The 26221-nt window shown below is 42.7% G+C and overlaps 2 protein-coding genes across 5 annotated transcripts in view; both read left to right on the top strand.

The window, feature by feature from the left end:
* The window catches only part of LOC128323131 (C4b-binding protein alpha chain-like), a 54735-nt gene extending 51519 nt beyond the window's left edge, over positions 1 to 3216 (top strand). Inside the window, exon 11 of the mRNA XM_053245856.1 lies at positions 2931 to 3216. The gene's annotated coding sequence lies outside the window, so the exon portion shown is untranslated. The remainder of the gene's footprint in view (positions 1 to 2930) is intronic.
* Positions 3217 to 9524: 6308 nt separating this feature from the next.
* C4BPA (complement component 4 binding protein alpha) lies at positions 9525 to 26221 on the top strand. Of its 4 annotated transcripts, XM_053246427.1 has the most exons (7): positions 9682 to 9793; positions 12193 to 12286; positions 13984 to 14178; positions 15041 to 15463; positions 20024 to 20050; positions 22248 to 22314; positions 26056 to 26221. In XM_053246427.1, the coding sequence occupies exons 3-7, from the start codon at positions 14154 to 14156 to the stop codon at positions 26093 to 26095; spliced, it is 582 nt and encodes a 193-aa protein (XP_053102402.1). In that variant the 5' UTR covers positions 9682 to 9793; positions 12193 to 12286; positions 13984 to 14153; the 3' UTR covers positions 26096 to 26221. The 4 variants fall into 4 exon arrangements, with proteins under 4 accessions (XP_053102403.1, XP_053102400.1, XP_053102401.1 ...); XM_053246428.1 differs by lacking the exons at positions 9682 to 9793; positions 12193 to 12286 and adding an exon at positions 9525 to 9655; XM_053246425.1 differs by lacking the exon at positions 12193 to 12286 and having other exon boundaries at positions 9662 to 9793.

The following is a 26221-nucleotide window of genomic DNA, read 5'->3' as shown; positions in this document are numbered from 1 at the left end:
TCCTTTTTGCAGTGTGGTGACCAGAACTATACACTGTTCCAAAGGTGGTTGCACCACATATTTATATAGTGACCTTGATGAGGGTAGTGCCCCTCTTTTGGTCCTTTAAGATATCTCAGCAGCTTTCAATACCATTGACCATGTCATCTTTCTGGAGCGCCTGCATGGGTTGGGTATTGGGGGCACTGTTTTGCAGTGGTTCTGTTCCTTTCTTAGCCAGTGCTTTCAGTCAGTGTGCATTGGTGGTGAGTGCTCTGCCCTGTGGCCACTCCTCTATGAGGTCCCTCAGGGCTTGAGTCTCACACCCATTCTTTTTAACATCTACATGAAACTGCTGGGAGAGGTCATCCACCAGTTTGGGGTGAGATTCCATCAATATGCCGATGATACCCAGTTGTATATTGCCACCCCAGGCCAATCCGGAGATGCTGTTTCTGTGCTTGCCCAGTGTCTGGAGGGTGTTAGGATCTGGATAGGCCAAAACAAGCTCAGACTTAAGTTGTTTTTGCTTACTTCTCAACCTGACCAGTTGCCAAGTTTGAGTCTTTCTCTGAATGAGTTTGCACTGCCCCTGAAGGAGGTGGTCCACAACTTGGGGGTACTCTTGTATTTACGGCTCCTGCTCGAGCAGCGGATGGAGGATGTGGCCAGAGGTGCCTTTACCCAGCTTCAGCTGGCCTGCCAGTTGCAGCCCTATCTCGACTGTCAGGCCCTGGCAATGGTAACTCGTGCCCTTGTCATCTCTCATTTGGATTACTGTAATGCGCTCTACCTGGGGTTGCCTTTGAAGACGACCCAGAAGCTTCAGTTGGTCCAGAATGCAGCAGCCTGCCTGCTTATGGGCGCTAGAAGATATGATAATGTGACACCTCTCTTGCAGTCACTGTACTGGTTACCTATTTGCTTCCGGGTCCAATTCAAAGTGCTGGTTTTCACCTTTAAAAGCCTTCAGGTTTTAGCGCCTGTTTACCTTCAGGACTGCCTCTCCCGGCCAGTCCTGCCCTGTGAGATCTTCTCAAGTTGCCCTTCTTTCGGTCCCTGGTCTTAGATAGTTCCATAGTAGTACCAAGGCCCATGGAAGGGCTTTCTGTGTAACTTCCCCCCACGGATTTGGTCTGCCTCATTCTTTTCAGCCTTTAAATCCTTATTGAAAACATTTCTTTTCCACCAGGCATTTGCCCTTTAAATTTAGTTTTAATCTTGGATGCTGTTCTTGCCTTGTATACCACCCTGAGTCAGTGGATTAGGCGGTATATTAAATCTTTTAGTGAGTGAATGAATGAATAAAGTCAGCAGTTTTATTTTCAACCCCCTTCCTAATAATTCCTAGCATGGAATTTACCCTTTTTTTTTTTTTTAACAACTCCTGCGTACTGAGTCAATACTTTCAGTGAGCTGTCCACCACAATTAGCCCTTTCCTGGTTGATCACCAACAGCTCAGATCCCATCAGTGTATATGTGAAGCTGAGGTTTTTTGCCCCAATGTGTATCACTTCATGCCTACTTAAACTGAACCACATTTGTCATTGTGTTGCCTGCTCACTCAGTTTTTGAAGAACTATAAAAGAATCTCTTCAATCTGCTTTGGATTTCATTACCCTGAATAGTTTGGTATCATCTGAGAATTTGTTCACCTCACTACTTATCCCAGTTTCTAGATCATTTATTAATTAAAAAGCACTGGTCCTAATACAGATCCCTGGAGAACCCCATTTCTTATTTCTCTCCATTGTGAAAATTATCTATTTATTCCTACCCTGAACTTCAGTCAGTTGTCAATCCATAAAATGAACCTCTCCTCTTATCCCATGACTGCTAAGTTTACTCAAGAGTCTTTGATGAGGAACTTCATTAAAAGCTTTTTGGAAGTCCAAGTATACTGTGTGTTAACTGGATCACCTAAATCCTCATGCATGTGGACACTCTCAAAGAACTCCAAAGGGTTAATGAGACAACACTTTACCTTTGAGGAAGCCATGCTGATTCTCCTTCATCCAGGCCCATTCATGTTTAATAATTTTTATGCTTTCCATCAATTTACCTGGAACAAAAGTCAAAAGTTAATTGGCATGTAATTTTCTGGTTCCTCCCTGGATCCCTTTTTGAAAATTGTTGTTACTTTGGCTTCTTTCCAGTCCTCTGGTATAGAGCCTAATTGTAGGGGCAAACTATATAGTTTTGCTGGAAGTTAACATTTGAATTCTTTTAAGAACTCTTGGGTGGATGCCATCTGGCCATGGTGACTTGTTAATTTTTAATTTCTCGAGGTGACAAGAGATGGTCTATTGACTCAGTACTTCAGCCTCTACCACTGAGTTCAGACACAGATAACTGTTCTGTATCCTCTACAGTGAAGACTGATACAAAGAACTCATTCTACTTTTTTGCAATTTCCTTATCCTTAAGCATCTGCAATCGCCATATCTTTCTTAATATTTAATTTTTTAATATATGGACATTTACCCAACACTCAAATAACAATATTTTGTTGCAATTCTCCCCATCAGGCCTGCTTTTTGCAGGGCTGTGCAAGTGTGGCTGTATGTTTGGCAGGCACAGACAGTTATTAGCTGTTGCCTGTAACATCATATTTTCACATTTTTTTGTGTATTGGAGCATATTATTACAATATTCGGTAAACTAAAAGACAGCTAGATGGTTCAGAGTTTTTTTTAAATTTATTTAACATATTTCTATACTGCACAAAACTTGCATCTCTGAGTGGTTTACAATTAAAATCATTAACATTAAAATCATTTAAAACCAAACAATACAAGTATTAAAACTATACATCTAATTAAAAGCCTGGGTGAACAAATATGTCTTCAGTGCTTTTTTAAAAGTTGCCAGAGATGAGGAGGCTCTTATCTCAGTTAATGTTGCAAGCTCTATAAAATTTGTTCATACTACTTTTTTTTTCTTTTCCAAGGACTCTTACTGTTCCAACATGGTTGCTGAAAAGAGCAAAATATCCTAGAACACCAAAGATGCTTAAGACTCACATGATCCTTTGTGTAATTACAAATGCTGTTGTAGTTGTAACTTGCAAAGCTCCACCCGGAAAAATTGCTTCACTCTCAAGCTACTTCTGAGGATGGAAAGACCCACATGGCACAATATCTAAGCACCATTTGAGAAGTATAGATTTAAGAAATTACATTAATGTGTATGCGTAACATTTATTTCCCACAAAACAATATACATTACAAACTTAATGTTAAGTGTTTGATTTGTATAAATACAGCCAGGGGCATAGCTAGGGAAGGGCTCCCCCCGCCCACCTCAGGTGTAGCTAGTGGAGGCCCTCCCCCCCAATGCCCCCTTCCCCGGGAGCCCCTCTGAGTGAGGGAGATAATGAAGAAAATGGGGAGTGGTGAAGCTGAGGGGCCTTCAGGAACTGGGGCCCCCTGGTTCTTTGAACCCATCCGCTCAATTATAGCTACATCCCTGAATACAGTACATATTCTCTTGATGAAATGTATACAGTCTGTCTTCTGTAGGTTCAAAGAAGTAGATCAAGAGAAACTGAGCCCCTGAAGAGGAAATACATTTCAAAGATAATGTTTTATCCTAGAATAATATTTGTAACCTTCTAAAATGCAAAGAGGTTTTGGAAGACTTAGTTGAATATACTTCAGCAAAAATATCATGGGTTGTACAGACATGCTGTCATTTGCAAAGCAAAACGACTAAAATATTTGGGCATATAGAATTAAGTGTCTTGTTGGAACGTATTTTCTCAAAGCTAATTAGGTTTAAGATTTTTTTCATTTCTTGCGGCATCAGACTGGAGTGGAAGACAAGAGTGGAATTACGTGCTGTACGAAAAATGCCAGTCCAATGTTGCAACATCTAGTATAACTTGTGTCCTGACATCATTATACTGAACATTTTCCTGCTGGCAACAGCCAGTGATATGTAATGGGATGGGGAAGCACAATGTGAAGATAGAGATAGCACTAGATCTTATGGAGGAGGAAAATTTAGATCAAGTTTGCCATTCTGGATGATAGTCTTGTTTTTTAACACTTAGTTGTTTGCAGTTAATAGACTATATCAGAGTCGCACAACTTCAACCCTTCAGCTGTTGTTGGACTACCATCATCCCCAGCCACAGTGGCCAACAGTCAGGGATGATGGGAGTTGTAGTCCATCAACAGCTGGAGGGCTGAAATTATGCAGCCCTAGTTTATATCCACTATTATCAATTATTCAAAATATTTATACACAGATTTTCAACAAAAAGTTCTCAAAGCCCTTTACGTAGCAAAAGGTATGAGAAGAGAATGTCCTATTCTAAAATGGCTCAGTCTAAAAGCACACAAAGATATCACCAGCAGCCACTGGAGATACACACGTGGACAAATGTGTTGGTACCCCTCCACGAAAAAAGAACCCACAATTGTCTCTGAAATAACTTGAAACTGACAAACGTAATTGGCACTCATTGTTACGCATTTAACAAAAATCCAACTTTGTTTTAGAATTTTGGTTTCAAATAATAACACAAATGAAAATGGCATAGACAAAGATTATGGGACCCTTACCCTAATATTTTGTTGCACAACCTTTAGAGGCAATCACTGCAAACAAGCGATTCCTGTAGCTCTAGAATATTCAGAGGTAAAGTTGTTTAGTAAAATATGTATTTGTCCCAAACAGCCCTATTTCTGTTCTGAGTATTTTATTTGTAAAGAGGATAAAGAGAAACCCATTTACCCTCCCACTCCACAGTGTCCATCACTAAAAACAGTAATTTTATCAAGCGTCTGTCTGGCTCCAAAAATTTGGGGCTGGCTCCTAGATACAGAGAAAAACTGTCAAGGCCTAGGATAAGGACAGTTACTTTCCCCCTGCTAAAATAAGAAAACCACTGCTTTAAAAGCTGCCTCTGCTCAGATAGCACTACAGAGCAAATACCTCCTTATGAGATTTATCCATAATTCTTTTAATCCTAAATGTACTGAACAACATGTACTGAACAAGCCCTCCATCATTGGTTCCTGCACTGAAGGCTTCTTTCTGCAGAAGACCAGGCATGGAAGAGGCAGAGATGTGTGTCTTTCCTTTACTCTCCAAAAGGCCTTTCAACTTGTATCTGTTTTGGGGGGAGTCACATGACACACAACACAAACATGCAAAAACATGCACTCCTACACATATTCACACAACACAAACATGCATACAAATATTCACAGAAGTACAGAAACATGCACACAAGAAAACAAGCACATTCATACACAAACACATGGACATGTGACACAAGCACACACACGTATGTAGAAATATACACACATGTGCAACACAAGCATACAAACACAAGCACTTTCATGCACAAGCACAGGTACACAGAAATGCAAACACATAAAAACGCAAGCATAAATTTCCTTTTCACAAACCATGGAAATTCAATGATAAAAAAAACCCTACTGGTTTAAGACCAGGGTTAAGGCTTTCTCAGTCTGGCTCAGGCTCCACAAAGCTGGGAAACTGGAAGCCAAGGCTGATACCTTAACAGATGTGCTCAGATGTGATCAGTAATGATGTTGCGCAATGTCACAAATGCTGCTTGCTTACAACTTGCCCTCCATGCAAGTTTGGTCTTTGAGGCCCAAATCAAGAATGGAGTGCCTTTTGATTTGGTCTTTTCCTCAGTCTTTGGGGCCCAGATCAAGAGGATGGGAGTGCCTGGCACCAGCAAAGATGTCCCATGTTGTCCTGGCCCTGTATTGCCTTATGAAGCATCTGTATTGCTAAAGGAAATCTGAGAATTGACCCATGACTTTCATTTACACAATTAGCTTACAGTACAGGTTCAACAATTGGGATGGGGCCCTCTTCTAGTACCCCTTCATCCTTATCCTGACTCAACAGAAAGGTGGTTTTATAGTGCACTCAGGTAAAGTGGATGGAGGTTGCCTACTGAGGTAGCAGCACTCATATGCTCAGCACATGTTACCAAATTCTTCTTAAACACTAATGCAACACTAATCCCGCTTTTCTTGTTGCCATCAGCCTATGCAGGTAGTGGATTGCATGGAGGACTTAACCAAATTGTGTTTCCATGATTATGATTCTGTAGGCCAGTACAGTATCAGACTGGACCTGTGGTGGCCAACTAGTAATGGTGGGAAGGGACTGCACCCAAAAAAGAAAGAGAAGAAGTAGACAGCTTGTGACAATGTCCAGCCAACCCGCCCAGAAGGAACTATCATGGGAGAAAGAAGGCAGTCAATTTGCTGTGAGGCATAGAGCTTTCTCCTTTCACTCTGCTGCAGCAGCAGCTTCCTCCTCGCTGTGCTATTGGCTTGAACGGCTGCTAATCAAAGCTATTCCAATTTCCCATTGTAAGGGGGAGACTTGGAGCATCTTCACCCCCAATAAGGGAAAAATAAGGTACAATACAAATGTGAATCTCCCTTTTTTATTGAGGATGACAGTGCTCCAAGGCCACCCCACTCCAAATAACAAGAAACCAGAATAACTGATTAGCCATTGTTTCAGCCAACAGCATCATGGCCCCCACCTCTCCACAACCAGCCCCAGACATGCAGGGAGGCCAGCAGCCCCTGGATGGGGCTGCCCTGGCTACAGGAACACAGAACTTTGTTCCAGTCAGAACAGCCCCTGGAATACCATGTCAAGACAAAATCTGGAATATTATGAGGGTTAGCAAGTTAATTCAAAATTTTAATTTTCAACTAGCTGAGATGGTATGAGATAGGATCTTGGTCTTAATGTCATCTAAGCTGAATATGCAATTTCCTTGGCATTTTGGATACCATAAAGTAATAAAAGGTGTATGAACTACATTTAGACTCTCTGCTCATTGTCTGGTTTTTAGTAAAGCTGCCATTACTTAGGTAATGAATTTTCTTTGGTACAGGTTTAACAAAGCTTCATGAGGCCTTGGCTGTCTTATACCAGGATCTTAGCAGGTTGGCTTGATTCAGAGAACTGGAAGCACCAAAGAAAGCAGCAGTGCACTGGTATGAGCACAGTTCAAAATCCTTAAAGAAAAGAAACCAGAAGCTTCTGAAAGCCCAAAAAACCCTCTCAGGGCAAGGCTTGGATTCGACTGCCCCTTCTACCTGCCCTGTCAGATAGGTACTGTGAAGAAAAACCCCTTACAGCATCGTTACATATTAGGCATGATGCTGTATGTGGGCCAAGCTACCTGTGATGCAGATTTGTGATGAGGATCTCCTGGCCGTTAAGTATTTATATACATGCAAAAGCAGCCATGGAAGTGGGGGTGGGAATTGGATTAGGACCCCAGCCCCACTGGGGGAAAGAGGATAAACCCACCACACTGTTTTTCCAGACTGAAATTGTACATCTCCCCCAACCCCATCCACCAGTTGCTATTTGCCCTGTGAAAGAAACATAGTGATATCTGTATATTTGTGTGCATGGTTCCTTATTTACCAAGGAAATATGCATACAGAAGACTGCTTCTGTGCAGTTATGGCCCCAGCTGGATCAGAGAGAAACATAAAACAAGCATCTGTTCCAATTTTGTAATTCAAGTTCATTTACTTTGGTCGGCAAGAGCTTTCTCAAACCTCATTTTGCAAAAGGCTTCTGGGGGTGTAAAATGCCAACAAAGAGAAGCTTCCTATTAATCAAAAATAAAGTAGAGTCTAGGGAGAACTGAAGCAGCAAGCACAAAAAGCTCTTTTTTGAGATGATTTGCCAAATATACAGGGCACATGTTTTGAAGAGGTAAAGCAGCAGTGCCATCTAGTGTTAAAATTAGAGCACATTTTCAATGAGGCTTAAACATCTCTCCCTCCTCCACATGTGCTTGGCTGTGTGACAAGCCTTGGCTGAGATCTGCAGCAACCTCTTTCAAGGACACAACCCTTGCTTTGCTCTCCTAATGCTGCAAAACATAGGCTACAATTTCTTCAACCATTCAGGCCCAAGACCCCTAGCAGCTGAAGTGGTGTGGTGGCCCCTGCGGAGTACTATGCACACTGATTTCTCCCTGCCCCATTTCCCTCCCTCTGACACCCCCACCCCCACCAATCACTCCTCCCCTTAACTCAGTGCCATCCTGGCTCCTCAACCATCTTGCCTTATGAACAGGTAGAAGGCGTGGAAGGAATTTTAGGGACATAGGAAGCTGCCTTATACGGAGTCAGATTACTGATCCATTTGGCTCAGTACTGGCTACAGCTTCTCCAAGGTTGCAGGCAGGAGTCTCTCTCAGGTTCCTTGGAACCTTTTGAATGCAAGCATGCAAGTGCTCTTCCCAGAGTGGCTTCATCGCCTAAGGGGAATATTCTTATTTATTTAAAATATTTATATCCTGGCCCTTCAGTACAATACTGCTTGGGGTGACTCACAACAGTAAAAGTAATATCAAGTTGAACACAACAAATAAAACAGCATAGAATAAAATCAATTAAAACAATATTGCTCATACATGTAGACTTTTCTAGAAGTGATTGAAAGACAGGACCTGCCACTCCATTCCTCACCTCTACCTCTTCAAAAAGCAAGGTGGCATAAGGATGCAGGTGATGACTGGTACACTACGTACACACTGCATTTGGTTTCTAGGGTCAACAGGCAATCTCACAGCCATCTCACCTGCCTCATTTAGTGGGCTGGCTAAGGTTTACATTTTTTTCTTTTTTGATGTTTCAGTTTTTTAAGTGTTATTCATTTAAACCACTTCTCACGAGAAAACACAACATGTGAACACTGATTTAAACACAATTTCTCCTTGAGAACACTCTTCACAAGTCCGTTTAGCACAATTTAGAAATGCAAATAAAAACCAGGTAAGAGTTTTACCTGTAAGACCTACTTATGTAACAAACACAGGGGAATGGACGGTGGAGGGTAACAAGAAAAACAGTCTAAGCAAATGAAACTGTTAGATGACACAAAGCTGAGGGCAGCGTTCTCCAGAACTCTTGGTCAACCTGGATGGCAAATCAAAGCTGGGGGCGGAGAGAGAGAACGGGCCACGGTGGCAGAGCTCCAAAATCTGCAGCTTTAAGTAGCTCGCAGGAATTAAGCGAACGTAAAACGATGAAATCCTCCTAGGTACTACACACCGATTAAGTACGTACTCGGGGCACATGGCACGCGCAAAAAAAAACCAAAAAACAAAATACTGGCCCTACCCGTTTCCAAATATAAAAGCGAGGAATTACTCGGTTCTGCCTCCACGGGTCCTTTATAAAGGCACACCACAGAACAGCCCCATGTTCAGGTGGTAGAACACCAGATCCTCCAGCTTCAGGCACAAACAAAACCAAAGGATTAGACCTGCACCCGCTGGCAAGTCGCGCCGAAGAGGCGAAGTAGCAGCTGCATCCAGAGACCGCGATCCTATGCACGCTTGCCTGGACATTAGCAGGACCCGCTTCAGCTTAGAAACGAAACGCATCGCGCACAGGATATATCGGTCACCATACTCTTCTTCACCCCAAATCCCCCCACCCTCCTAGACCCTGTCATCACCGCTGTCTCCAGGGACAACAAGCAGAGCCGCTCTCTGCTCCCTTTGATCTCGGGCTGCTCGCAGAGGGAGGAGCCCAACCAACTCAGCAGCTCAGCTCAGCCGCTCCCTCCTCCTTGGCGCGCCGGCGCTTCCCGGCAGCCAATCGGTGTCGGGCCGAGCTCCACATGCGCAGAGTGAGACTCGCTTCTCCCGGTGGTCGCTCTGACCTGTCTTGCGTTTTGGCACCATGCGATGCCAGTTGAGGGGCTCTTGGTGGGCCCGGCCGTTGTTGGGGACGCTGGCGCTGGTAGTGCTGCCCCAGGGGTCGCTGGGTGGGTACCAGTATTCGGAGGAATCTTTCGAGCCCTTCTTCTCCCTCCTCCCCCCCGCCGTGGGTCGTGTTGGGGTCCTTTTCCTCGCGACTTTCGAAACAAGCACGGATGCCCCCCTCACTCCGGGAACCGCCCCCACCCCATAATGTCGGATAAATAGCGCGGGGCTACATAGCAAGGTTGTCATAGTTTGAGGCGCTGAAGCTTCCATCCTCTGACAGCTTGAGTTTCTTTCTTCCAGCCAGTGAAGCCGAAATAGTGATCATGTCAGTCCTGCAATCCACCTCTCTCGGTCCAGAGCTGTACAGAATGGGGGTTAATTCATCACACTGCACTACGTTACACATCGTACATTACACATTTCTCCACTCTGCAAACAAAAGAACTGTCCACCACTACCCCATTTGGAATTTTGCAGAGTTGGCTCAGGTCTGTAGTCAACCAGTCAGGGAATGAGGTGCAATGCTACTTTTCACATCCTGATGTGGTCTCATCGCTTCACCCTCAATGCTGCTTCTTCCACTTACAGTTTTACACTGAAATGGTTGTGATGCAGATTTCCTGTTCATCAATGGAATTGAGTTGGCTTGTGTCTAGGTGGAGTGCACTTTGGTGTTAGAAGAGCAAACACCAGTAGTCAAAAAAAGAGCCAGCGTGGTGTAATGGTTAGAGTGCTGGACTAGGATCAGGGAGACCTGAGTTCAAATCCCCATTCAGCCTTGATACTAGCTGGGTGACTCTGGGCCAGTCACTTCTCTCTCAGCCTAACCTACTTCACAGGGTTGTTGGGAGGAGAAACTCAAGTATGTAGTACACCACTCTGGGCTCCTTGGAGGAAGAGTGGAATGTAAATGTAATAATAATAATAATAATCTTGTTCAACTGTCCACGTGGAATTGCTAGTTTGGACAATCTGTAAGGAAAAAGTAAAGTTGTGCTCTCAAGTTAATCAGTGTTGACTCCTGAAACCACAGAGCCATGTGGTTTCCTTTGGTAGAATACAGGAGGGGTTTTCCATTGCCATCTTCCACACAGTATGATGCAGCACCTTCCTATATCGCTACTGCCTGATATTCTGGGAAACATACCAGCAGCGATTTGAATCAGCAGCCTCTTGCTCACTAGGCAAGTCATTTCCCCACTGCACCATTAGGTGGCTTCATACACTCATGCTAACTCCATCTACTAATCTGGTGTGTCCTATGGCTTTGACCTAGACTTTGGCTGGCATGCATACTAAATCGTAATACCTGCATCTTTACTCAGTTTTAGGCCATACTTTTGTATCCCAAGTAAGCATGCAAAACATAACTACAGGAATACGAATGCATAAGATTGTTGGAATACAACATAAAAACATCAGATTGTAATACTGGTTTCATAGAACAAGGTGAAATGCCCTTTTTAAAAGGTATCTCAATGTGAAGGTCACCTTGCACATTTATGGTTTTTAATTGTAGTCATAAAATGTCTTATTTTTAAAATGTGGGTGTTGATACAGGAAATTCATATATGATGGGGATTCATACACCAGGGAGCTGAAATTGGCTTTATACAGGAAGACTGTACTGCACAGTCCATTTGTCCCTTTTTATATGTGAGTAGGGCTCCGAGAATGGTGGGCACCCCCCCCCCAATTTAGACAATATTGTGTACTAGCAATGGGTCAGATAAATGGATAAGAATGTCCAAATATTCAGTCATTAGTGAACAAATCAAGAATATTGTACACCTGATCTAGCAATATATCCCTTCTTATAGAGATATTAACCAATTAAATGACCACATTGAGCATGAGGAAATCCCAGTCCATTCCCCTGGTTTTGTTCTCATTTGTCATGTTTATTTTTATTTATTTCATTTATTTATTACATTTATAGACCGCCCCATCCAAAGGCTCTGGGCAGTGCACAACTTTATGACCAAAATAAAAAATGCTGAGTAGAACTTTGCCCAGTAAGCTACCTTCCACAAACTATTGAGTTCCTGCCATGTTGGTGTATAAGGCCCTTTGTATTCTATATGTAATCATTACCTAACAGAATATTTAAGTTATCGAACTAGATATTCATATTTTGCTAGGTAGCCATTAGACTGGCCATGTTAAGAAACTATTTTTCTGTAGTGGGATAGGGATGTAGCTCAGTGGAAGAATGTAGACTTCACATGCAGAAGGCCCCAGGTTCAATCCCTGGCATCTCCAAATAGGGATGAGAAAGGTCCCATTTGAAACTCTGCAGAGTAGCTGCCAGTCAATGTATGCAATACTGAGCTAGATGAACCAGAGGGCAGACTCAGCAGGTCAGCTTTCCCCTTGCATTTCTTTTCATTTTCTGCTCTTTAAAATTGTCCATGTCTCTATAAATTGTGGTAGTTAATGCTTAAATACTTTTATACAGCTAATTTAAGGATCAGTTCCTGAAGGCTCAAGATCCAAGTCTGGCTCACTGAGGAGGACTAACTTTCCCCCAGTTGCCTATGCTAAAGTAAAAGGTGAATGTAGAGGGAGTGATGCCTTGCTACTATGATTAATGCTAACCAATATTGCCCTTGTAAGCAGAGCTTTGAGCCAGGATTAGCAGTGGCTTTATAAATAGTGGCTGACATTCTGCACAGACAGTGCAAGAACTGCGTAGCCAGGAGAGGTGTTGTCCACAGAAGAGGCTGCAGCAGAGAACAGCCCAGTGTGTTGCTGAGCAGGGATTGTGCACAAAGGGAGCTGGAGGAGGGATTTTCACTGCTCCTTCCTCCAAACAGACTTTATGACTGCCAAAATACATCCTTGAAATTCATGTAGCCTTCAGGAACATATTTCTGAAGACAAAAAATCCTTTTAGAGGGAGGAAAGAGTAGCAAAAACCCTTCCCTTCCCCTCCCTCCAACAGTTGGGGCCCATCTGGATGGGGCATAGGGGCAGAAAACAAGTTATCCTGGGGAGACCACAATATGCCTGTTCTTAAACAGTTGCACTGGCTGCCGATAGGTTTCCAGGCAAAGTACAAAGTTATGGTTATTACCTTTAAAGCCCTGAATGGCTTAGGTCCAGGTTACCTGAGAGAACGCTTTTCTCTACAAGATTGAGATCATTCAGGGGTCAATCATTGAGATCATTGAGATCCCCCAATCATTGAGATCATTAGGAGGGGTCCATCTTCAGGTGCCACTGGTTCATCTGGTAATGACCTTGGATCGGGCCTTCTCAGTTGTCACCCCTAGGTTGTGGAACTCGCTCCCTGTGGATATAAGAGAGTTATTTTTCTTGTAGGCCTTCAGAAGAGCCTTAATGGCCCATCTTTTTAGTCTGGCTTTTAATGATATATAGTTTTAGTTTTAATGAGCTTTAATCTGGTTTACATGTTTTTTAATTTTAATTATTTACTATATATGTTTGATTTTCATGTAAACTGTCCTGAGCCAGTTTAGGAAGAGTGGGTATATAAATTGAATTAATTAATGAATAAAATAATAAGATGCAGGTGCAGACTGAGCCCACTCTTCTCACCTTGCCCCCGCTGCCATATTAACCCCAGGCATGCAGACTGGTGGTTTGCCAGATTCAGGGACTGGGGGAATGGCCATCTTCTGCACCTGGAGTTAATGCAGTGGGGTGAGTGAGGTGTGGGAGAGTGCAGCCACCAGGGCATTGTGAGTGGGAATGAACTGCACCTGCATCTCATATCTCTCTCTCTCACACACACACACACCCAGTCCCAACCAGATGGAATGCCACTGCTCCACACCCATTTCTCTGCTTGGCAACCCATTAGGTTGAGCCCTGATGCAGCCTCTTCCATAAACACGGCTCCCATTCACACATTTCTAACACTGCAGAGAATACCAGTCAGGTGTGCACTACAGCTCTGGTTAGTACCAGTGTACACTTAGATCTGGATTGTGATCCATTGTATCCATAAGAACTGGGTTTCTACTGTGATCCTTGCACGGTCCTGCTAGTTAGCCTTGAATGTGAAGTAAGAATCAGCTGTCCTGTTAACATAAATGTCAAGATACTTGTAGTAAGCATTTTCACATTTGCATTCTCTCTATTGTCTCATTACTGTTGGTTATAGTCCTTGACCTCAGGACCAATTTTGAACTGCATATATAATTATGTATGTAAAAACCAAAATTCTTCTTCCGCCATTGTTATATAACAATGTCAGTAAACTTCACCTTTTAAAATTTCCCAGGTCAATGTGCTATCAAAGACTTGCCGAAGCTACCGAACTCCGAGCCAGAAAAGCACAGCCTTCCACCTATTGTTCCTCAGTATACTGCTGTTGTATACATATGCAAACCAGGCTTTGTTAAAAAGAGTCCACAGGAAGATGATCGTGTTATATGTCATCTCCGCGTCTGGATGCTGATCTCAGATCCCTGTATCCGTATGTTTCTCACTTTCCCTTTAAATAATAACAACTGTATTTAGGGGGGGGAAATCCTTACTTTGTTTTGGAATGTTAGAATTATTATCCTTGTGTTGGTTACAGCACTTATCTGGAAGTATAAGTTCTCTACTAGAATTGGTAACAATTACTTTTTTTCTGGGTTATCCACAGCACTTCCCTGGAAGTATAAATTCTACTATTGATATTAGGAAGTTACTTCCATGTAAATTTGTTTTAAAAACTGCAGTGTACGTTCTGAAGTTCAGCTCTTGCCTGTGGGCTTCCCAGCGACACCTGGTGGACCACTGTGTGAAATAGGACAGTGGACTAGATGGGCCCTGGGCCTGATCCAGCCGGGCTGTTTTTATGTTCTTTTAGTGTTTCAAACATTCTTTCTTGCTCTATTTAGATGCCTTGTAATTTGTATTTGATAGCATTTTAATTTTTTGATTCAGCAATATTGCCCACAGCAGTGATATAAAATAATAGGGATCAGTATTGAATAATCGATTACAAGCAGCAAAAATTAAAAATAATATAAAATAACAGCTTCAGAGAGACTCCTGTTAAAGATTAAGTTAGAGTATATTATCTTGTAATAATATTGCAGCAGAACTATAATCATAGATATTAGTTACATGACTCAAACAAGTGCTCTGATTATATTACAATTTTATGTAATTTTAAAATATCTACAACTTAATCATATAACTAGTCTGTCCCTAAAGGTAAAACAATAGAATATGCCTGGAGAGTATGTCATTAATGAATAATATTATAGTACTCAAATGTGAGAGTTAGGGACAGTAAACCTGTTTGGATTTGAGTATTTTATGGTTAAAAATATTTGTGTGTTCAGCTGGACCAACTTCACGAGCTCCAAAAACTTCATCCAATACTACTAGGATCCCTTCACCAGCTCCACCAACTTCATCCAATACTACTAGGATCCCTTCACCAGCTCCACCAACTTCATCCAATACTACTAGGATCCCTTCACCAGCTCCACCAACTTCATCCGATACTACTAGGATCCCTTCACCAGCTCCACCAACTTCATCCGATACTACTAGGATCCCTTCACCAGCTCCACCTCATTCATCAGACTTTACTATGCTGATTATCCCACATGGAAGAATAACCAAAGGCAGGAAAACACTGTATAAGCCCGGGGATAGTGTTACTGTTGAATGTCTGCCTGGATATGTGCTGCGTGGAAAGTCTGTGATTCAGTACGTTGGTGGGAATAAATGGTCGCCTAACGTTCCATCTTGTTTCCTGAGTAAGTATTAGCTTAATGAATAACTACTACCAGGGGTGTCCAGAGGGGATGAGGCAAGAGAGGCACTCTCTGCCCCCACTGAGACAATAGTGCTCCAGGCAATACGAGAAGGGAGCAATTTAAAAAAGTAAAGGAGAAAGGGCTTTGAAAATAAGCTCAACAGAAGCTTCAAATAAGTTGAAAGAGAGGAAGGAGGAGAAGTGGGGGGGAGGGGCAAAAGGGGAAAAAAGCAGGTGATTCCCACCATTCTTCTGCTTCATCTTGTGGTCCTTGTTTCTTCTTCCTCCATTTGTTCACATTGTTTTTTCTTCCTTCTTTCAGATGGTCTTCCTTCCACTGGGCCGCTTTCAACGTCCCCCCACCCTTGCTCCTGATTTCTTCCTCTCCCATTGCCTGCTCTGTTTATCCCAGTGTGGTCCTCTTTCTCATACCAACTGGGGGGAGGGAGGTTGAAGGGCACAGGATACCATGATGAGAAAGAGCTGAGGGCCTCCAGTTGGAGGAAGCCAAATGTAAAACTCAGAAAAGAAGGGGCCCCCGCCCCTCTCTTAATGGAGCAGGGGAGGGGTAGCTTTAAGGAGCATGAGAGTGTGAACTTAGCCATTTGGGATTGTTTTTAATGAAAGGCAGTATATAAATTTAACAATCCATCCATCCATCAATTTGGGTAGAAGCTAGATTGAAACAGGGAGAAAGAAATCTTGGCTGCCACTGTTGCTTTCTACGGCCTACTACCCTAGGGGTTCAAACTAACATTTGTTTTTCTTTTGTTTGCAGGGTTGAAGCTCCCTTAAAACTTGTATCATCAAATCCTGTTTACTAGCAATATGTATCTGTGTGGAACTTGGCTCACTTGCCCATATACTATTTGAATTTTGCGGGGCCTAACCCATTTTCCTATCTATTTTATTATTCACCGTGGGGTTTGTCAAATGAAGCTGTATCCTGCTATCAGTATTTCTGTGGGGTATTTCCGAGTGGGACTTTGCTTACCTTCCTCATCTGATTCATTAAACAAATTTCTGACAGCATGATTTGCCAAGCAAGACAGTGAGGTCATTCTCACCACCAGCCGTACCTGGATAGGGCAGCGCTAGCCTGGGTAGGGATTGGGACTGATCCCAGCACTCCTCTGCTGGGTAGCCCAGGATTTCCACCAGGGCTAAAAGTGAAGTAGGAGGGTGTGAATGCTTGGGCTTCTGGGCATTCCATACAGTCGGGTGGAAGGAGTGGCCCAGCAGAGGGGAATCCCCAATGCACCATACTCCTCACTGCCCAGTTGTGGTAAATCCCCCGGTGTTGTGGGGAAATGCCACGGCTTCTCCTGTGATGCTTTGTGGGGTCCCTGATGACTCAGCCAAGTTTCCCCCATCCCCCTTGCCTCTCCCAGTGTGCTAGTGTGCCAGTCATTTAGGCGTGCAGTGCTGCAAAGCCCAGGAGTGGCATCAATCGTGTGAAGGAAAACAGGCAAGCTTCTGCCTTCCTCCTAGCCCTCCCCAGCAGAATCAGTCATATGAATGACCTCAAAATCCTACTGTTTCTGTAGGGTTTTTCTGAGTGGGATTTGGCTGATATTCTTCATTTTATTCATTTTCACATTTGTAACTGGGGCTTGCTGAGCAAGGCAGTATCCTCAGATTATTTCTGTGGGGTGAGCAAGAGAGGAGAAGGAACGTGAGGGTAAGCAAGGAAGAAGCTTGCCTTCTCTTGCCCATATACTTTCCTGCCTGCTCTCAGAAGTGGCAATGCTGAGAGACGTTGTGGGATAGAGACTTTGGGGCTTCCTGGATAGGGTGCTGCAGGATACAGAAAGGTGGAAAGATTGCTATTTGGTTTTATTATTTGATCACTTCTTACAGAAGAACTCCTTTTCCTTTATTTCCTTTTCAGTATAAAAGCAGCAGTAGCAAGCACCCTTTTCCAAATGAGTGCTTAAGATCAGATGTAGTTAGGCCTTGTAGCTCAGTTACACAGAAAAGATCAGACAGAGCTCAGCCTGCAAACTGGGAGGACTGCAGGTTTCATCCTTGTAATATCACTATTGAAGTTGGCTATGGGGTGTAGTGTTGCTTCCATGCTTAGCCATGGAAGTGATGATCTGAAGAAAATAAATTTACCATATATGGTAATTATTGAATAAGATGAATAATATCATATTTCTATACCATCTGATATGTACATCTCTAGGCAGTGTACAAAATTTAAAATATCTGAAAGTCACAGATTAAAATACATGACAATAAAAATATAGTAAAATAGTTATTAAAACAAGTTTCTTTACAAATTAATTCTAATTAGCCTGTGAAAACAGGAGAGTCCTGAGGTTCTTCCTGAAAACAAACAGAGAAGGAGATACTCTTATTTCTGTAGGGAGCATATTCCAAAGCCCTGGGGAAGCCACAGAGAAAGCCCGGTCCTGAGTCGCCACCAAACGAGCTGGTGGCATCTGTAACCAGACCTCTCCAGAAGTTCGTAACTGGTGGCAGGGTTTATGACAAAGGAGGCGCTCTCTTAAATAGCCTGGACCTAAGCCATTAAGGGTGTTAGGTAATAACCAGCACTTTGTATTTCACCCGGAAACATATTGGCAGCCAGTGCAGTTCTTTTAAAACTGGTGTTATGTGGTCCCTTCGTGTTGTCCCAGAGACCAATCTGGCTGCCGCATTCTGTACCGATTGTAGTTTCTGGACTATGTATAAGGGCAGCCCCATGTAGAATGCATTACAGTAGTCAAGCCTGGAGATTACCAGCATATGTACCACTGCTTTAAGGTCATCCGCCTCTAGAAATGGATGTAGCTGACATATCAGCTGAAGCTGATAAAAAGCACTCCTGGCCACTGCCTCAACCTGAGAAAGCAGGGAAAGCTTTGGGTCCAGTAGCACTCCCAAGCTACCAGATCTTTCAGGGGGAGTGTAATCCCATCCAGAAGATGCAGATCTAAACAATTTCTCAGGTCCTGGCCCCCTACAGTCAGTACTTCTGTCTTATTTGGATTCAGCTTCAGTTTGTTATCCCTCATCCAGCCCATTACTGCCTCCAGGCATGCATTTAGGGAAGATATGCCATTTCCTGATGAGGTTGGCATGGAGAAGTAGATCTGGGTGTCATCAGCATATTGATAACACCCAGCACTAAACCTCCTGATGAGCTCTCCCAGCGGTTTCATGTAGATGTTAAAAAGCATTGGTGACAGTATGGAGCCTTGTGGGACTCCACACTTCAGCTCTTGCTTAGCAGAACAACAGTCTCCAACCAACACCATCTGGAATCTGCCAGAGAGGTAGGAGCGGAACCACTGTAAAACAGTGCCACCCAATCCCACCTCTCTCAGGCAGTCCAGAAGGATACCATGGTTGATTGTACTGAAAGCCATAGAGAGATCTAAAAGAGCAGAGTCACACTCCCTCTGTCGATAGCCAGTTGGAGATCATCCATCAGGCCGACCAAGGCAGATTATCTAGAAAAGGTTCTAGATAATCTGCATCATCCAAAACTGCATGGAGCTGAGAGGCCACCACATGCTCAACCACCTTGCCCAACCATGGAAGATTAGAAACATGTCTGCAATTAGCTAACTCTGAGGGATCCAGTGTAGCTTACTTCAAAAGTGGTCTAATAATAGCCTCCTTAAGACAAGGCGGCATTCTGCCCTCCCTCGGAGAAGCATTTATATTACCAGACCCTCTCTGACAATATGATTATCAGATGATAAGCCAAGTTTGGCAGGGGTCAAGAGAACAGGCTGTAGGACCACAGTCCAAAGCAGTTTGTCCATTTCCTCAGGAGTCACAAACTGAAAAAGAACCAATCTAATCCCATAAGAGGAGTTGCTGGACACCTCCACAGTAGACTCTGAAGTAACTGTGGAATCTGGCTCAGCCCGAATGAGAGTTTTTATCTACAAAAAAATCATTAAAATGTCACAGCGAGTGACCCGATGGTTCCAAGTTTAAATTCAAGGGGGAGGGGGTACATACTAGCCTCCTTACAACCCTAGACAACTCAACTGGTTGTGAATTTGCAGAAACAATGTGGGCGGAAAAGAACTGCTTCTTTGCCACCTGCACTGCCAGAGCATAGGTCTTCAAATGTGCTCTGTGTTGTACCCAATCAGACTCATGCCAAGTCTTCCTCCATTTGAAGGAATGGAGTCTTCCTCAATTCAACTATTTGAATTTAATTACAAATTCCAAACTATTCTTTTTCTTCCCTTTTGTAAGCACATTAATACAAAATTCTCGTATATATTAATTTCTTGAACTTTCTTATAAGCATAATCTATACAAAATGATTTTGACCAGTCATCAACATAACAACTCACTAGATATTTGCAACATGGACCCCAGAGCTCAACACATATAAGCCTGTACTAGAGAATATGAGTATGTTTATAACTCCCAACATGTGTATTTTAAAATTAATTAATTAATTAAATTTATATACCACCCCAAACCTATGTCTCTGGGTGGTTTACAACAACAATTTATATAATGAGCTACCATGTTCTCTTTTGTGAGCAAGTTGCTTATCGGTATCTTTTCTTTTTTTAATTTTTAGGCATGTTCATCAGCATATTTGTAACTGGTAAGTAATTTCTCAAAACAGAATGATAGAAACAGGAAGAGTCTCTGTTATATTTCCATGCATAGGTCTAAACTAGTTTGATTCTGTCCCCACTCCATCTCCTGGCTGACATACTCCTGCTTGACCTCAGAAAGGAGAGGAGGAAGGAAGCGGGTTACAAAGTTACCCTTATCCTTCTCAGCCCCCTCTATTGCTGGCTTCCCCCAGGTACCAAACTACCTATTCTGAACTTTCTCCTCATTGACTTTCCCCTCATGGCCTTCAAATAATCTAGACTAGAGCACTGAGTCCAGGGTCAGGCCTACAATTGAGCAAGTTTGTTCAATGAACATGGGCCACCACTAGTGGGTGCTGTGCCCAAATTCCCTTCATGAATCATAATTTCCCCATAGGAATCAGTGGGAAACTCAAAAATATTAATAAATCAAAAATGGCTGGGCAGAAATCTCAGAAATGCGACATGATGTTCCATGGTTTTTCCAGGATGCTGGACTAGATAGGCCTTGGCCCTGATCCAGCAGGTCTGTTCTTGTGGTTATAGGATTGACCAAATGGACATTCAAACAGTTCATCCATTGATTTTTAAAGAATTTTGAAAAACATTTTAAGAACTGAGCTACTTGAACTGATCTCCTTGTACTTCCACACATTTAATGCTACCATCATACTCTAACCCCCTATGCATTTTGAGAACTTTCTGACCAGCCATCTGGAATGATAATATGGGTTCCAAAAGGGCGGGGTACTCCTTTTATATGAAGGCAAGGAGCAGTTTCCTCCAAAACCTCCACTCTAATTTCCCCTCAGTCCTGTTTCCCCACTGCAGATATATCCACAGTGGTAACAGCAGGTAGGTCAGGGGCACCTTGACTAGTTTCTTTTTATCACATGCTTTTGGAAAGAACCAACGTAAATAGGACTACAGAAAGCTCAACTTTACAATTTATGTGTTGACCATAGCATGAAAACGGGGAGTATTTGATCTGTAATAATGGTAAGAGAGAGTAATCAGAGAGTAGTCAGAGTGCTGCTGCTGCTGCTGCTATCACTGAAAATTTACAGGGTACACCACAGTGTTATTTGTGCTTACCACATCTTCCCAAATGGCTGGACATTGTTATTGTTTGGCATCAGTGCTCAAACCTTTCTTTGACATTTAATTGTTAATATAGCAGTATCTGAAGCTATTTTTAACCAACAGACAAAAAAACATTTTGTTATACATGTTGTGTTAGGGCTTACCACATTCACTCATGCACTAAAATGCTAGGAAAATGTGTGTCTTAATGGAACTCATTTATTTATTTACATTTATATTCCGCTCTTTCTCCAAGGAGCCAGAGTTAAGTACATAGTTAGGCTGAGAGAAAAGTGACTGGCCCAGACTCACCCAGCAAGTATCATGGCTGAATGGGGATTTGAACTCAGCTCTCCCCGGTCCTAGTCCAGCACTCTAACCACTACACCACGCTGGCTATAAGCAATATAGACATGGTATGGTTTCCTATACTTTGTTTAGCTCCAGCTTCACTGATACCTTGGAGCCAGATGGCTGGCAGCAGCAAATTGGTAGACCTAAATCCCAGATTTTCTCTTCACTGAAGTGCACACAAGGAATCTTACCTTGTGTGAGGTAATTAGATGGCCCTGAGGGCCATCTAATCCAACCCCTTGCTCCACAGCTAGAGCTTCCCCAACAGATACATCATCCATCTGAGTTTGTTCCCACCCAGGGTTGACATTTTGCCAGAGATCAGCATTATATGAGAGTATGGGAATAAAAATGCTTTGTATTTCTGCACCATATTTTCAAGTATTGAAAGTGCTGTATATACATCATCTCAGTTCATTTTTTTAAAAGGCAAGGCTTGTGTAAACTCTTAACTACCCAACAGTGCAATATTACAAATAAGCCTTCTGATGTGTGACCCTCAATGACATATTTCCACAAGTGAAAAGGACTTTTGTAGGGAGGGGAGAGAAGTGAAAATCACTTCTGTATCCCCCTCTGCCTCCACTCAGCTGTGGAAGAACTCTTCAGTGCAGGTACGCTGCAGCCTCTCTGTGAGGGGTCAGCCCTCTCTTCTACTCTCTTATGGCAGCAGAACATGTGGGCCAGTGGTGATTGTCAATTAGTTTTCTTCAAACATTATTTTCTGTCACTAGAATTAACACCTCTTCTGCTTTTTCTTTAAAGCAATCGGATTATTTATAGTGATGCTCATAATTTTTTTGAGTTACAAGAATTATTTAACAAGGGAAAGGTAAGATTTCTCCCTCTTAAACTTTGTTTTGCATTTGTATTATCATTTTGACAACTGTATCCAGTGTTTGTTTTTCAGTCAATATAGATGAAATATCAGTACTTTTTAAACTTCTCTTATGTAGATAGTTGTTTATTTACGATCTTAGACCAGTTTCTCTTATATATATTGCTTAATGTTTTACTTGTTGATGTAGAATATTTAGAGAATACTTCTCCAAAACAAAAACCCTCAAGTTAGTTTAGCATTATTTAGAAATAAAAGCAAGAGGTCGCATACACATGCACCACCAGCAAAAAAACTAGCACGAGCAGCAATCTGCACTGCTGCCTCTAGGTGCCTTCTGGGTCTAAAGCAGCCCTCGTGTGGTGCTCAGCAGCTTTGTATCACTGTACACAGTGGTTTTACCTACCGTATTAGCAATGTATATAAACTTCAAGACTATTTTGAAATCTACAGAAAGCACATTATTGGGTGCCTATACAAAATTGCATACACAGAGGTTGTCTCTGAACACAAGAGGCAACATCCAAAGTAATTAGTAATTAAGATCATGTTAGAGTTTATAATTGTTTAGCAAAGCACCAATAGGAAGCTGGATCAGTGATGAAAGTGATTTATCTCCACAGGTCCCATTATGTTACACTGGTACTATATTGTTAATGATTAATGTGGGTACATTTTATGGATGCACCAATATCATCTTCCCAATAGGCCATACCTCTAAACCTGATCTACCCCTCCTAACTGAGCAAAGAGGCACCTTTTAAAAGTGGTGATTCTCTTTATTTAGCAGGGGGAGAGCAACTGGTCCTATCCATCCCCAACACAGCATTCCTCCAGTGGTTGTTGCTGGTGTCTATCTCATGTTTCGTTTTTAGATTTTAGACTGGGAGGCATTTTATTTATTTATATCTATGTAAGCCACTTTGGGAAATTTTGTTGGAAAAGGAAAAGGAAAGATTGTGCCGTTGAGTCGATGTTGACTCCTGGCGACCACATAACCGTGTGGTTTTCTTGGTAGAATACAGGAGTGGTTTACCATTGCCGCCTCCCACACAGTATGAAATGATGCCACTAAAGTGAGCATCCACCTCCAGCACCTTTTTCCTCTATGGCTGCTGCCTGATATAGGTGATTACAAATGTATATTCAGATGAGCTCTTACCCCTGGAGTTCAGGGCCAAAGTCCAGGGCTTCCACACACCCTGGGCCCCCCAAAATCCTCTTTAGTCTGTCCTGGGTGCTATGACTTGTGCCCTCAATAACCTATGTGTTAAAAAATGATGCTTAACTTGCAGCAGGGGGGCCTCCAAAGACCTTAAGGTCCAGGTTCCAAAATTACCTAGGTGCACCTATTTGAAGAAGCAAGACAGAAAAAGCACTGACGCTTTTGAACTTTGGTGCTGGAGCAGACTTTTGAGGATACCATGGACAGCCAGGAAAACAAACAAATGGATCATAGAACAAATCAATCCAGAATTTTCACTTGAGGCACAAATGGCCAGGCTCAGACTATCATACTTTGGACAAATTATACGAAGACCCAGCTCCCTTGAGAAGTCCATAATGCTGAGAAAGGTTGAAGGAAAGAGAAGAAGAGGACGACCAGCAGCAAGGTAATCAAGATGGACTCTATTCTGACACAATGAATGCATCACTGAGAGACCTTAAAGGCCAAGTTGAAGACAGATCATCCTGGCGAGAATCTATCTATGTGGTCGCTAAGAGTCCACACTGACTGGACGGCACTTAATCAATCAATCAACATTACTGGGCTGACATACCCTTGTGTGGTATGTTAGCCAGTGGGATTTAGTCATACTGACTTAATTCTGGATGCTGTCAAAAATGTATCCTAAAAGCCGTTTGTGGAAAAAGTTCTGTTTGCACAAGGAGGGGGAGCGATATTCACCCATAACTCTCTGTAGTCCCATTAAAATCTCCTTCTAGGAGTTGGGAGCAGAGGCACTCGCTACTGAGGTGAAATGAGGTCTCATGTGATAGAAGTGGCAGATGGGCCACCCCTGCCCTGTTTCTGGTTGCCGAGGCCCATCACAACCCCACCCCCCCAAACATTTTTGTATTGTGGTGTGTTGGCTACTGCCACTGTCTCTCATTCGAATTCCTCCTCCCTCCATGCCATGTTGCATCCTCTACCTGTTCCAAGAGACAGAGAGCAGGGAAGCTGGAACACAAGGAAGTGATTAAACCCACTTCCTGTTGCAGCAAATGACCTACCCTCTGCTTTTTGTATAGACGATTGAGAGGTTACAGCCAGGAAGAAGAGAATTTGTGGTGGCTGCTGCTGCAACCACCAGATAAGTGAGGCTTACTTTGCTTCCAAGCACAGCGCTTGCCAGGGTCAGATTTGGAGCTTCCCATCAGACCTTTGCAAAGCTTTTGCAAAGATCCTTTGTGAAGTATCTGGATATAAAGTTAGTTGATACAGAACTATTAGATGTGAATATGCTACATAATAAGTCTGATATTATGTAAACATGTAAGTTACATTGGGCTAAAAGACCAGTTAGCTACCTAGGTATTTTTATTTCTAACAACCATGAAGTTTTATATAAAATAAATTACTCACCTCTTTGGAAAAATTTGAAAGCTGATCTAGCAAAGTGGGGGGAATTTATATTTGTCTATCTAACACAGTGATAAGAATGCTGCTTTCTAAAGTCCTATTTTTGTTATAAAATGTCCCAGTAAAACCCTCATTATTATTACAAATTGTAAAAGAATTAAAATAAAACTGTCAAACTTATAGACTAATAGCAATGTTAAGGAAAGAGATCAGGACAAAATAGGAAAGGATGTTACAGGTCAGGATATCGGACATTGAGGCTATTCTCATGATCATCCAAAAGCGGGCTAAGAGAGCCTAGCCCGCTTTGGGGCAATCGTGTGCTGCAACGGGAGCCGTGCGGCTCCTGGCAGCAAACCTCTCAAAGTACCCCGTCCCTTAGACGAGGTTAATGTAGCGAGCGCTCCGTTAACCTCATCTTTTTGACCATGTGTCACCGCGGCATGCGGTGACACACGAGTAGACCCCAGACCAGGAAGCTTCAAGCAGCCTCCCGGGCTCAGGGGTCTCTCCAGGATGCCCCGCACACTCACGTGGGGCATCCTGGAACTTCCGGGGGCCCATGGCCCCCAATCCCTGCAGCCCCCGCTGGCTCCATGATGGAGCCTGCAATCATGTGGGCAGCCGATCTGGCCTAAGCCCGCTCTCCCCACAAACCCCTCCATGGCTCTTCACACTGATTGTGTGAAGAGCCTCAATGACTGGTATTCTATCTTTACTGTTCCTGCAGCAGCAGCTAGTTGTATACACTTAAAAGAGAATTACTTTAAGATGTTATGCTGTTAGTATATTACCCCACAAAGGTTAAATAAAACATTTCAGTGCAAATAAGTGTTTATCACAGAGACACTGAAGGGTTGTTCTAGATCCACAGCCCTCCTTCCATCAATGGCAGACGGTAGACCATGTTGGCTGTCCTTTATAACTGTTTTAATATATATTTTTTAATTTTATGTTGATCTTCTTTTATAAGCTGCCTTGGGAGCCATTTTTAAGGCAGAAAGGGCAGAAATGCCTTAAATACTTGTATTACAGTACAAGAATAATAGTAATCAATTATTGTCCTTTTTATTTTGCAAGTTGTAGCTCAAAAGCATGATATCTTCTGATTAATCAATCTGAACTACTAATAAAAACACATTTTTCCCCAGGTCCCGTTATGTTATAGAGGTACACTACCGCTTACGATGAATGTGGGTGTAACATTTCATGAGTGCACCAGCACCATATTTCGCCAGTAGTCCACGTCTTTCTGTTCCTGACCATTTTCAGTAGCTGAAGAATAAAGGTGTGCAACCATTTGCATTTGAAAAACTA

This window comes from Hemicordylus capensis, chromosome 4 (genome assembly GCF_027244095.1).
Source record: "Hemicordylus capensis ecotype Gifberg chromosome 4, rHemCap1.1.pri, whole genome shotgun sequence".
Classification (NCBI taxonomy): domain Eukaryota; kingdom Metazoa; phylum Chordata; class Lepidosauria; order Squamata; family Cordylidae; genus Hemicordylus; species Hemicordylus capensis.
This window is presented reverse-complemented; position numbering and strand designations above follow the sequence as displayed.

Excerpts from the sequence above, each read along its gene's own strand:
- C4BPA (XM_053246425.1), top strand. The coding sequence starts at position 9,709 with ATGCGATGCCAGTTGAGGGGCTCTTGGTGGGCCCGGCCGTTGTTGGGG. Across the intron at positions 9,794-13,983 it reads GCTGCCCCAGGGGTCGCTGG|GTCAATGTGCTATCAAAGAC; the intron begins GTGGGTACCAGT and ends AAAATTTCCCAG. Across the intron at positions 20,051-22,247 it reads CATCAGCATATTTGTAACTG|CAATCGGATTATTTATAGTG; the intron begins GTAAGTAATTTC and ends TTTTCTTTAAAG.